This window comes from Oncorhynchus gorbuscha, linkage group LG04, assembly GCF_021184085.1.
Source record: "Oncorhynchus gorbuscha isolate QuinsamMale2020 ecotype Even-year linkage group LG04, OgorEven_v1.0, whole genome shotgun sequence".
Lineage (NCBI taxonomy): Eukaryota > Metazoa > Chordata > Actinopteri > Salmoniformes > Salmonidae > Oncorhynchus > Oncorhynchus gorbuscha.
In genome coordinates, this window is record NC_060176.1 from 74542487 (window position 1) to 74556395 (window position 13909).

General features: G+C 45.2%; 1 protein-coding gene across 2 annotated transcripts in view; it reads left to right on the forward strand.

Annotated features, from left to right (window-relative positions):
- Positions 1-13909, forward strand: part of LOC124034642 (serine-rich coiled-coil domain-containing protein 1-like) — a 127212-nt gene that overhangs the window by 52432 nt on the left and 60871 nt on the right. For both annotated transcript variants that reach the window (XM_046348087.1, XM_046348088.1), the window contains exons 7-9: positions 1153-1230; positions 5676-5753; positions 7898-7975. In XM_046348087.1, coding sequence (XP_046204043.1) covers positions 1153-1230; positions 5676-5753; positions 7898-7975 — 234 coding nt within the window. The remainder of the gene's footprint in view (positions 1-1152; positions 1231-5675; positions 5754-7897; positions 7976-13909) is intronic.

Below are 13909 nucleotides of genomic sequence, written 5' to 3' on the forward strand. Positions count from 1 at the left end.
AGCATCTCCCTGTGTTGTTATTGGATGACACCTCCCTCTAGTAGCATCTCCCTGTGTTGTTATTGGATGACACCTCCCTCTAGTAGCATCTGCCTGTGTTGTTATTGGATGACACCTCCCTCTATTAGCATCTGCCTGCTGTTGTGTTTAAACTGAGATCCTAACAAACGCAAACAGATCACAAGCTGATTCGAGCGAGACATTGTCTTATTCTCTGTTATATGCTTTTCTCCTCCTCTTGTGGTGTTTCATCCTTTACACATACAGAATAAAACAGTCTAATATTGGATAAAACACAGAGGCTCTGGGCCTTTCTGCTCAGGCAAAAAAAAAACGTTATTGCACCGGATGCTTTTCACAGACGCTCTGAATACCCTTTTGAATGCCAAGTTTAAAGGGGGTAAAATGCCTTTAGTTATTTTAAGCATTTCAATTCTTGATTTCTGATTTCAGTATGATTAAAGTGTATCAAAGTGGGCTGGGGGCTACATTATTAATTTATCATCTCTGGTCACTGAGCTCTGGCACCTCAAATAAAACGTTATTCAAATGAATGCTTTCAGGCAGCGCCATGCCGAAATCGAAAGGGGTTTTAACTGAACCTTATCTAATTGTCTGGACATTTCTACAACAGCCTGTAGGATAAATGTGACCTTAAACATGCATGTGGGGATACACATTGATCAAAGTTCAAACATTCTGGGTCAGACTAGTCTGTCTGACTATATATACTGCACCTGTAAGTGCCCAATACCCACTGCTTCACTTTAAGGGCATACAATCACATAATATCTGAAGATGATTACCCTGTTAGAGTTAGGATATTCTATATATTGAAGCATGATAATAGATGTATAACTGAACCTGGATGTGATGAGACGCTGTACGATAGTCTTGATGTCACTGTAAATGAGGCAAGAAGGCATCAAATGACATGAATGGTCAGTGTTGTAACAGTCTTTCTCCTGTCTGTACTGTACTGTGTGTTATTTTCAACTTCCCGTTACAGTATATGTATCATATTCCTATTGACATGTTGTCCTCTCACCTCAAAATAATATATTTTATTTAAATAATAAATTAAGAATGTAATGTGTGCATGTTATTGCAAATATAACAATAACATGTCTGAATGTCACCTCTCTCCCTCAGAGCACTGACACAAGCCCTGCAAGCATCCTTCATTCTCTCCCCATCAGCCCTTGTAGTGAGAAGTCACTGCCCCTCAAGGTAATGGTTTTTTCACAGCTAACAGATCACCTCCGCAAGGCTCAACCACAAGGGGTATCTATAGTGGGGAGAACAAGTATTTGATACACTGCTGATTTTGTAGGTTTTCCCCACTTACAAAGCATGTAGAGGTCTGTAATTTGTATCATAGGTACACTTCAACTGTGAGAGACGGAATCTAAAACAAAAATCCAGGAAAACACATTGTATGATTTTTAAGTAATTCATTTGCATTTTATTGCATGACATAAGTATTTGATACATCAGAAAAGCAGAACTTAATATTTGGTACAGAAACTTTTGTTTGCAATTACAGAAATCATACGTTTCCTGTAGTTCTTGACCAGGTTTGCACACACCGCAGCAGGGATTTTGGCCCACTCCTCCATACAGACCTTCTCCAGATCCTTCAGGTTTCGGGGCTGTCGCTGGGCAATACGGACTTTCAGCTCCCTCCAAAGATTTTATTTTGGGTTCAGGTCTGGAGACTGGCTAGTCCACTCCAGGACCTTGAGATGCTTCTTACGGAGCCACTCGTTAGTTGCCCTGGCTGTGTGTTTCGGGTCGCTGTCATACTGGAAGATCCAGCCATGACCCATCTTCAATGCTCTTACTGAGGGAAGGAGGTTGTTGGCCAAGATCTCGCGATACATGGTCCCATCCATCCTCCCCTCAATACGGTGCAGTCGTCCTGTCCCCTTTGCAGAAAAGCATCCGCAAAGAATGATGTTTCCACCTCCATGCTTCACAGTTGGGATGGTGTTCTTGGGGTTGTACTCATCCTTCTTCTTCCTCCAAACACGGCGAGTGGAGTTTAGACAAAAAGCTCTATTTTTGTCTCATCAGACCACATTACCTTCTCCCATTCCTCCTCTGGATCATCCAGATGGTCATTGGCAAATTTCAGACGGGCCTGGACATGCGCTGGCTTGAACAGGGGGACCTTGCGTGCGCTGCAGGGTTTTAATTCATGACGGCGTAGTGTGTTACTAGTGGTTTTCTTTGAGACTGTGGTCCCAGCTCTCTTCAGGTCATTGACCAGGTCCTGCCGTGTAGTTCTGGGCTGATCCCTCGCCTTCTTCATGATCATTGATGCCCCACAAGGTGAGATCTTGCATGGAGCCCCAGACCAAGTGTGATTGACCGTCATCTTGAACCTCTTCCATTGTCTAATAATTGCGCCAACAGTTGTTGCCTTCTCACCAAGCTGCTTGCCTATTGTCCTGTAGCCCATCCCAGCCTTGTGCAGGTCTACAATGTTATCCCTGATGTCCTTACACAGCTCTCTGGTCTTGGCCATTGTGGAGAGGTTGGAGTCTGATTGAGTGTGTGGACAGGTGTCTTTTATACAGGTAATGAGTTCAAACAGGTGCAGTTAATACAAGTAATGAGTGGAGAACAGGAGGGCTTCTTAAAGAAAAACTAACAGGTCTGTGAGAGCCGGAATTCTTACTGGTTGGTAGGTGATCAAATACTTATGTCATGCAATAAAATGCAAATTAATTACTTAAAAATCATACAATGTGATTTTCTGGATTTTTGTTTTAGATTCTGTCTCTCACAGTTGAAATGTACCTATGATAAAAATGACAGACCTCTACATGCTTTGTAAGTGGGGAAAACCTGCAAAATCGGCAGTGTATCAAATACTTGTTCTCTCCACTGTATCTCGACCGTGCTGTATAATAAACCTCTAAAGCTTTCTCCAGTCTGGACACATTTAGAAGTGTTTTCTACCACCTGCAGTTCTTTAAAAGATCAAAAACCTGTTCCAGTCCGTCTGCACCTTAAAGTGCCACAGCAACCTGAGCCTTTCTCCCTCATTGCATCAGTGGAATTTGATCTAGATGAGATGATCTCATTAATGAATCCCTTTGGGGAAGTCTCGGGTGGCAGTGGAGGATTTATCAAATGGGCTTTTGTCAGGGTTTTCTAAGAGAAAGGTGATTTAGTTTGGTGGTTGGCAGCAGAGTTTTTGTGGCGCTTGTGGAGTAAAGAGTGCATGAGTGGAAATTAGGTTTTTGTGTGTGTGTGTGGATGTGTGTGTGCGTGTGCGTGTGCGTGTGTGTGTGTGTGTTTGTGTTTGTGACCTCTTTACTGACCTACATGGAGCAGCCGCACCAGCAGGAGCAGGAACACTATGCAGAAGGAGCGCCATGTGACGCTCTGGTCCATCTCCTCCTCCTCCGAGAGAGAGAGAGAGAGAGAGACAGAGAGAGAGAGAGAGAGAGAGAGAGAGAGAGACCATGCATCTGACATTGTTGGATGAAAGGGGAGAGTGGTGGGACTCGTCCTGCCGTTCCAGAAAAATCTGAGTTTAAAAATAAAGCCCTAGAACCCACCTGAGACAAAACCATGTCACTCCTTGTCCTACTTTGAGCAAAACTTCCTTTAGCGAACATTTGCCATCCCTGCCTTTTTTATAATTAGCGCCCTTGGAAAGCGGCTCCCGTGGAGAGCACAGTGCCGGCGTACGGCTGGGGAATGGGAGCTGGCAGCGGCATGGCGGGCGCTCTCTCATCACTCCTCCTTGGATGGAGTGATCGCAGCGGAATGCCAAGCTCATCCATCGCCTGACGTGTTCCGCGTAACCTTTTCCCCAAACACTTTTGTGTTGTCTCTGTACAAAGAAGTGGCAGGAAAGGCCAACACTTTCTGACATCCTGTCCAGAGGCCGGGTGAGCCTGCAGATAAACCTGAACTCTTAGAAACCTTCCGCAGCCTGGCTGTCTCCATGAGGTGCTGTTAAGGTGTGTGTGTGTGAGTGCGTGCCTACTGCTGTTTTTGCCCAGGGCCCGGCCACACTTGCTGTAAACATTCTACCCTCACTGCGAATTAGGCTGACCAATAGGGTCACTATACAGACATTCAGCCCAACTTTGTTAACCTTGGGTGGTCAGGCTCATTGTGGGGAGGGAGAGAGGCTGCCTACGTGTTGTTCTGTTGTATATTCATAGGGGTGGTGAGGGTGGGTTGTCTCGCTCTGTCTGTCTCTCTCTCCCTCCTCTATGGTAATGTGCAGATAAAGTGCCTGTCCGTGAACATCTCTAATGAAGACAGATTTAAGGATTCCCCTCAGGCGGCGGGTTTAGAGGATGTTACAGTTCCCTGTTTACTCTGTGTGACCTCCTCAGGACGCGACCCCACCACGGAAGACAAAAACACAGGCTTCCATGGCATTAACGGACTAATATGACAAGGTCTGTTTCAGAAAGAGACAAACTTTCCGCCCACGCATGGTTGGGGGGGGGGGGGGGGGGTTGAGAGTAACAGTGGGTCAGAAAACAATGGCCGACGGGGATTTGATGTGTTCGGAAAAACCCAAAGAAAACAACAGGAATAAAGCAGCGGAAGGCACTAAGCCGATTCAGATTTGCAACATTGGGTCACGTAGACCGCAGAGTTCTATTGTTGTTTATTTATTAACTGGGTATTTAAAACCCTGAATGCTGATTGGCTGACACCATGGTATATCAGACTGAATACCACGGGTATGACAAAACATTTCTTTTTTTACTGCTCTAATATTGTTGTTAACCAGTTTATAATCGGGGCAGCAGGTAGAGCGTTGTGGTTAGAGCGTTGGCCATATATGGTTGCTAGGGCCTGCCTCCCCTTACTGGCTGCTGACCAGACAAGGTCATGGAGAAAGACGTGCTGTATTTGCTGTGATGCAGCCATAGTTCATTTTAAGTTTATCAGAGGGAGAGCACATACTGTACACACACTCTTCACCCTGCTCTCCCCCCTCTCTTTCTATCTTGTTCCCCACTTCCCCTGTTCCACAATACAGAGGCCTGTGTTCTGACTCCACAATACAGTGGCCTGTGTTCTGACTCCACAATACAGTGGCCTGTGTTCTGACTCCACAATACAGTGGCCTGTGTTCTGACTCCACAATACAGTGGCCTGTGTTCTGACTCCACAATACAGTGGCCTGTGTTCTGACTCCACAATACAGTGGCCTGTGTTCTGACTCCACAGTGGCCTGTGTTCTGACTCCACAATACAGTGGCCTGTGTTCTGACTCCACAATACAGTGGCCTGTGTTCTGACTCCACAATACAGTGGCCTGTGTTCTGACTCCACAATACAGTGGCCTGTGTTCTGACTCCACATTCTAGACATGACCTTCTCTTCTATGGTAGTGATGTGGTTGGCTCCCGAGTGTGGTGCTTCCCCAGCGTTGCGGCGGTCTAAGGCACTGCATCTCAGTGCTAGATGCGTCACTTCAGATCCTGGTTTGATTCCAGGCTGTGTCACAACCGGCCGTGATTGTGGGTCCCATAGGGCGGCGTACCATTGGCCCAGCGTCGTCCAGGTTAGGGTTTAGGCCTAGTTAAATAAAGGTAAAATAAAAAATGTGGTGGCTCTATGCTCAGTGTTCACTTTCCCCTGTGTATCCTCCTGAAGTAGTGTGTGACTTTCTCTGCTCTTCATTCCAGGAGCCAGGGAGGGAAGAGGCTCTGGTGCTGCAGCTGAGGGAGAAGGACGAGCTGATCCTCCAACTGCAGGCTGAACTGGTGAGATGCACACTGTAGCACTGTATGAGAAGAATGCCTGAGCATTGAATGTAATGTATGTGGGTTCTTCCATTAGAAATTCAGTTCACTTCTGATGTATAGTACAATTCGATACAGAATGGGATTACGGGAGGTGCAGTAGTGACTTCTCAGGATGCACATGTGCTGTCTTTTAATAGTTGCAGAAACAACTGGGTCCGCAGACAGCACCTCAGCATGGTGTACGCAGACAGCACCTCAGCATGGTGCACTCAGACAGCACCTCAGCATGGTGCACGCAGACAGCACCTCAGCATGGTACACGCAGACAGCACCTCAGCACAGGGCACACAGACAGCACCTCAGCATGGTGCACGCAGACAGCACCTCAGCATGGTGCACTCAGACAGCACCTCAGCATGGTGCACGCAGACAGCACTTCAGCATGGTGCACTCAGACAGCACCTCAGCATGGTGCACGCAGACAGCACCTCAGCATGGTGCACGCAGACAGCACCTCAGCATGGTGCACGCAGACAGCACCTCAGCATGGTGCACGCAGACAGCACCTCAGCATGGTGTACGCAGACAGCACCTCAGCATGGTGCACGCAGACAGCACCTCAGCATGGTGCACGCAGACAGCATCTCAGCCTCTAGCCGTTCCTTTGACAACAGTAGAGGGCACTTAGGAGACTTATATCTCTCTCTAACTCTCCCCCTCTCCATTTCTTTCCTTGTTTAGGACTTTCTCTCCAGCTTATCACACTCAGCACTGCTCTCCTCTCCCCTTCATAATATAGATTAAAGAGAAATATGAAGATTGACTAACAAAGGGAAAAGTCATGTTGTTGAATGTTTATTTTAATTGGCTTTGATCGCATTTGATATAATTTAGAAAGCAAAATTATTATTATTTTTTTTACCTAGCTTTGTATTTGATTTGAAAACCGAAACAAGTAATTTTGTTTGTTGTTGTTTTTAATGGAGAATTTATGTTCCCAAAATAAACCAAATGCAAGTCGGGAATGTAAAGTGTTTTTCTGGGTTTGAAGAGCTGTTGGTATTGTACTGAGAAACATGTATAATTTGACATATTGCTTCCGAGGCTTCATTTGTCATGTTTTATATATAACATGTCATAATGTCTAGCACTGCCAGTATGCCCCGCAGAGTCAGTTCCCGTTTGACATCTGTGTGTTTGCACATTCTGGTTCTAGGTACCGATTGCTCCTCTCTCCTTCTCTTCAGACTACCATATGGTCCATAAGAAAACACACTAAGCAATGTGGTGTTGGCCCAGCTTAGATAAGAATGGCCCAATCAATCAGAATCCTCATGAAACAAGGATCTTAGCCAAAGACGAGTGATGTTGGGAGACCTCCGTACTGTTTGAAGCCTGGCGCTGGTGGTGTGACGATCCTCTCCGGCAGATTGCATGCGGCATTCACCAGCCATGGTTGCTGCCACAGCATAACCCACTTTCAGGACATATGCCTCAGATTGCAAACCAGAATTGAAACCCTGATTGATATAATTTATATTAACAGAACGTAATGCTCACCAGCATCATTTGCAGGGGAATCATCGGCAGCCCCCACCCCACCCCCCTCCAAAAAAGGGCGGTATTTTCAAGGAAAGGGCAGCTCTTAGCCAATCTCCCCTCCAGCCTGCTGCTAAATCTGCCAGCTGAGAAGTATTCATTATGCCAGAGTGAGGCCTGGCAGCGCATTGGCCAGCACTACCTGTCTGTTTTTATTAGCCTTTTGTTTTCTCTGGTGCACTTTGCAAGGTACCATGGTCCAAGGTTTGGTTGTGAAATCCTCCCGGCGTGTCTTTCAAAAAACGTTCATGACCCAGTGGTTTTAGGGTTTGTGGCCATGGATGGAGTTGAATATTTTATACATTATTCTTTTTGCATGTGGTGTTTCTTAAATCGTGTTCGATAATAACTCTTAGTAGTAAGACCAATGATGTACTGTATACAGTAAGACCAGGGCCTGGGATTTCTCACTGTCAAGCCACTTGATCAAGCCAAAACTTCTGGTCCTATCTATGATATACGGGGTCAGGAGTTTTTCCTGACCCCGTAACCTGACCTGGGAAAACTCCTGGCCCCTAGTATGGGTGAAATTCCTGATGTTGGTCTGTGTGTTCTGTGTACAGGAGAGTGCCAAAGCTGCCCTGAAACCCATCTGCCAAAAAGCTGACAGAACCACGCAGACAGACCGCCCTGGATCAGAGGTGAGTACACATCTCCATTTGGAACTGCGGAAGCTCCCAGGCGGTTTAGCATCTGTCGTCTTTACAATTGAATATGGTCTCACATATATCTTTCCTTTTGGAGATGTCCCAGATACACCGTAGCTTCAGTGGTATCTCATTGCCATTATAAAGTGACGTCTATTCCCTGAGAGCTCTGTGTTCAGTTTAGCCTGCAGCAGATGACATGGCCTGCCTGGCTTAGGGAGTTGGAACAGTCTGGGAACATGGGGGCCGTAACAGATGACTGCCTAAAAAAGGCTTTCCTGCAATAGCAACAACATCAAAAAAGCATACCGAGTTTGCTTCTTCCTAGTTGTCTCTGGAAACTTTCCCCACTGTGCACACAATTTACAATGGATATCGTTTTTAAAGTTGCAATATGTAAATGTTTGGGGCAACATGACCAAATCCACATAGAAATGTGAGTTATAGATATGTCATTCTACTTGAAAGTAAGTCTAAGAAGTGGTAGATATGTTCTATGTACGCTATTTCTATGCTTCCCGTTCTTAAGTTTCATCTTTGCGTCTTTAGTTTCGGTTTTGTACACCAGCTTCAAACAGCTGAAAATACAATATTTTTGGTGATGGAAAAAATATATTTCATGGTGGTTTAGATGGTACAATGATTCTCTACACTACACTACCTTCGTTTGTCACATAAACTGAAATGAGGAGTTTTAGCAACCAGGAAATGGCATCGTAATTTCCGCATAGTGCACCTTTAACTAGGCTAAGTAGTCCTTTACACACACACACAGCACACATCAACATGTTTCTCATGATGACCGCATGACTAGATTTAAGATACAGTTCTGAAAATGACACGATGTGACTGACAACAAAACGTGCGTGTCGGCTATGTGTTCTCTTTTATTAACTCTAGGAGTTTCTTGTACGAAAGGTTTGTCTGTACAATGTGGCGAAGCACATATAGACCAAAATGGTCACTTAATCAATTTGTTAAACCTGGGAATGGTGGTTGTCTTGGAGGAGGGGTGCTGTTAGTCCTCATTTATATTGCTGCCGTCACACGCTGTTTGCCTACAGCTAAGCAGAGGAGAAAGCACTGAAAGCAGGGTTCATCATCGCCATCATTTATCTTCTATCACTCCGAGATGGCTTTTAGTGGCCGCAGCATTTCTGTGCCCATAGAAAGATAAGCTTGTGTGTCTTTTTTCTTCTCCTCGTTAAATGTCTCTAGTCTTTGTTTGCTATTCTTACTAATGTGTTTCCATAATGCACATTCAAATGGCCCCCTGTAATTGCCTCTCTGTCGGTTCGGGGCCTCTAATGCAACACAAATGTGTGTCAGCACCCCATTATACTTGGCCTTGAGTGTCATCACTGAAAAGAACACGGTGCGAAGTGGAGATTGTGCCGGTGACAAGAACCCGCATATATTATGCTATTGCGTTCCGTAAGTCTTAGGGGCTGTTGTTCTTCTCAAGCGTCCCTCTTCTTTTTAGAGAAGTGGTGTTAAGAAAAGTGTCGTGTGAAGATGTGTGTCCCCTCTCACACACTTTGGATATATCAGCTGTTTAATGTACTGAAACATGCATTCCACATGACCACATTCTAAACCGTACATGATCATGGCACCGGCTGGCGACCCGTTGCCTAGTTTTACAGGTTACTTTACTCAGCAGCAGCAGATGAGTTGCCCATTTTTAGTCTCCCGTGTGTAGATACTGCAAACCTATATAGGTTACTGCATCGAGGACAGGCAGATATAGAAAGTGTGTCTACAAGTGGGTCAGCTATTTCGAGAGGCTGGTGCGATTTCAGGAGGTCGTCTTGTTATTTTTTTTTTTTTTCTGGAGCACTCTCTTTCTCTCTCCCCCTTTCTCTCTTTCTCTCCCTCCCTCTTTCTTCCTCCCTCCTCTCTCTATCTTCATCAGAGCTAATTAGCTTACAGGCAGAGCTAGCGCTGTCCTCTCTCCTTCCAGGCCCCCCAACACCACCAGGGACTGGCCTGCCCTGTTTCCCCGCCACCGGACATTGTTTTTGGCATCAGTCCTGTCCACCCTGCTACCAAAGGCTCTGGAGCAAAGACTTCTCAAAGTCCTGGGAAGTTATGAAGCCACGCAGCCGGAAGGGCATGTTCCTCCTACATAGGTGGAGCAATGAAGGGAGGAAGAATTTGGTTTGAAAGTAATAACTGAAGTGACAACTGGGGAGCAAGGCATTCGAATGACTCGACAAACTGAATAGATGTGAATCCTCTCGCTTCTTCAGACTGTATTTAAGGATTAGAGAGAGAGAGAGAGAGAGATTTATGTCCTCCAGGGACGTTTAAGAGCTCGAGGTACAGGCTATTTGAAAGTTTTTCAGGGGCTTAAATCAATTGAGATTGCTTTCTTTATCCAAGCCAATTTTCATTGGCTTTCTTAAGAGGGGACGTTTTATAGGGAATCAAAAAAGTACTTGATGTGCAACACTTTGTCCCTCTTTCTTTTCTTCCCCTCTGTCTAGTCTTCTAGTAGTCACTGTTGTCGCTACTTTAGTGCTTTTTGAGCTCGTTTCGGTTCGATTACTTTCAAAAAAATAAAGATTTCGGTTTAGATATTATTATTTTAAAGATTAAATGCACTATGAATTAAGTTTGTTGAGTGCTGTAACTGCTTATCACTTATTAACAATAATATATTCACATGACTTATTTCAGTTGTTGTGTATATTACATTTATTTTATTTGATGACTTTGTTATTTCATTCCAAGTCATCATCTCATCACTACAGAGCTGCTGCCTATGCTGTCTGACAAAATCACTATTTTAGTAGTTCTTCAAAGTAAATAAGGCATACTATTATGACTGCTGAATACCAACTATCAATTACTTAGATCATGTATTTTCAGATAGAGATACCTCACGAAGCAACTGCTCTCTATCCCTCTCAATCGCACATTCTGCTGTCTCTTCCTCTCCCTATCTCCGCGCCCCACACAGACCGGTCAAGTGGACACGCAATGGATTATTGTTATTGTAGTTAATTACCACGTTTTCTGTGCTAAACTATGTAGAATATAGGCCTGTTGGAAACTACAGCTCACTACTACATCAGATCTGATTTTTTTTCTAGAGAAACCAAACTAAATAGAATTCAAATAATTGAACCAATATCGGTCAATTAGTTGTTTAAAAACAGAAAATAACAGAAATGTTGCTTAATCGCTCAGCTTTACGCTATTTAAAAGGATGAAGGGGATCGCTAGAAGGCCCGGAATGTATAGTGTGCCTGTAAACTGTTGGAGACTTTAAAATGGGGAAAAAAACACTTAAGAGATAATTTCCTATAAGGGAGATATGATGTTAAATTAAAGATTGCTCTCACAGGCATTAATCTGTTTTTAGCAATGACAGACTTATTATAGAGGCTCCATAAACATGGAGCAGACGGCTATCCCCGTGCCATGTGCCCACTGTGCCAGTCAGGTCCCAGCAGGGGTCTCTGTGCTGAGAACAAGCCGCCAGGCCCTGGCAGTGCCACCCTCTCTGTTCTCCCCCCCACTGTTCTGTAGACACCTGTCTAAAGATGCATGGCGACCATTTCAAGTCCCAGCCTCAAACTGCTCAAAGCTGGCCATTCTGAACTCTTTCTGTCACCGACGAACCCTTCACCCCTCCCTTTAAAATCCCTGTGATGTTGTGTCCAGACAAAACTGTGTTTAAGGATGCCTCTCCCCCCAGCCAAACACCCCCTGTTGGGATTCCTCTGGTGATTCCTACATCTCTCACGTCTCTCCTTGGTCCTGAACTCCGTTCGCAACGCTTTTAGAATTCTGAGAGGCACCTTCAGAGCTTTCCACTCTTTCCTAATCTCTGATCCCAGCTGGAGAGATGGGAGCGCACCAGGGGTGTAAGAAGAGTCTTCCACTGCAACGCACTTCCCACAACAAAACTACCCCGTTTAGTTTCTCTGTTTTGATTGTGTTGTTTTTATCTGTTGTCGGTTTATTCTCGGTGCAATCATAGTGTGTCTATGAATGAGGAGCCAGGCTTGAGGACATGAGCTGCAGAGGGAGCTGTGAGTGAGAGTTAGGAACGGAAAATAATGTACTATTGACAGCTATATGGGCCAGGATTTGAGATTGAAACTGTGGAAGAGTAGGACGGAGATGCCTGTGTGAATTGTGAAGGTACAATGTTTTTGATAAAACCAGACTGGGAGAATATACAAACCCTACCCTATCCCGGACGACGCTGGGCCAATTGTGTGCCGCCCTAGGGGACTCTCGATCACGGCCGGTTGTGATACAGCCTGGGATCGAACCCGGGTCTGTAGTGACGCCTCTAGCACTGCGATGCAGTGCCTTAGACTGTTGCGCCACTCGGGAGGCTGGGGAAGTGTTTTTTTAAGGAACAGTTTGACAGTCGCAAAGGTTTGAATGGGTTGAATATAATAGAATTAATCAATATCACAGTAGTTTCAATATAGTTTAAAGTTTTAATGTCACATGCAAAAGTACAGTGAAATGCCTTTCTTGTCAGCTCTAAACCCAACAATGCAATAGTCAATAACAATCTAATACTATAAAAAAAACACAAGAAATTAGAGTAGGAAAAAATGAAGTAAGTTAGCATACTTTAAAAACTCAAAAAAAGAAACATCCCTTTTTCAGGACCCTGTCTTTCAAAGATAATTCCTAAAAATACAAATAACTTCACAGATCTTCAGTGTAAAGGGTTTAAACACTGTTTCCCATGCTTGTTGAATGAACCATAAACAATTATTGAACATGTACCTGTGGAACGCACGTTAAGATATTAGCAGCTTTCAGACGGTAGGCAATTAAGGTCGCAGTTCTGAAAACTTAGGACACTGAAGAGGATTTCTACTGACTCTGAAAAACACCAAAAGATGTCCAAGTTCCTGCTCATCTGCGTGAAAGTGCCTTAAGCATGCTGCAAGGAGGCATGAGGACTGCAGATGTGGCCAGGGCAATAAATTGCAATGTCTGTACTGTGAGACGCCTAAGACAGTGCTACAGGGAGACAGAATGGACAGCTGATCGTTCTCGCAGTGGCAGACCACGTGTAACAACACCTGCACAGGATCGGTACATCCGAACATCACACATGTGGGACAGGTACAGGATGGCAACAACAACTGCCCGAGTTACACCAGGAACGCACAATCCTTCCATCAGTGCTCAGACTGTCCGCAATAGGCTGAGAGAGGCTGGACTGAGGGCTTGTAGGCCTGTTGTAAGGCAGGTCCTCACCAGACATCACCGGCAATGAAGTTGCCTATGGGCACAAACCCATCGTTGCTGAACCAGACAGGACTGGCAAAAAGTGCTCTTCACTGACAAGTCGTGGTTTTGTCTCACCAGTGGTGATGGTCGGATTCGTGTTTATCGTCGAAGGAATGAGCGTTACACCGAGGCCTGTACTCTGGAGCGGGATCGATATGGAGGTTCTTTCATGGACTGGGGCGGTGTGTCACAGCATCATCGGACTGAGCTTGTTGTCATTGTAGGCAATCTCAACGCTGTGCGTTACAGGGAAGACAGACATCCTTCTCCCTCATGTGGTACTCTTCCTGCGGGCTCATCCTGACATGACCCTCCAGCATGACAATGCCACCAGCCATACTGAGCATTCTGTGTGTGATTTCCTGCAAGACAGGAATGTCAGTGTTCTGCCATGGCCAGCAAAGAGCCCAGATCCCAATCCCATTGAGCACGTCTGGGACCTGTTGGATTGGAGGGTGAGGGCTTGGGCCATTCCAGATACGCTAGGGCATATCTGGTGCAGTCCATGAGGAAGAGATGCACTGCAGTACTTAATGCAGTTGGTGGCAACACCCGAAACTGACTGTTTCTTTTGATTAATATAACCCCCCCCTTTGTTCAGGGACACATTATTCCATTTCTGTTAGTCACGTCTGTGGAACTTGTTCAGTTTAT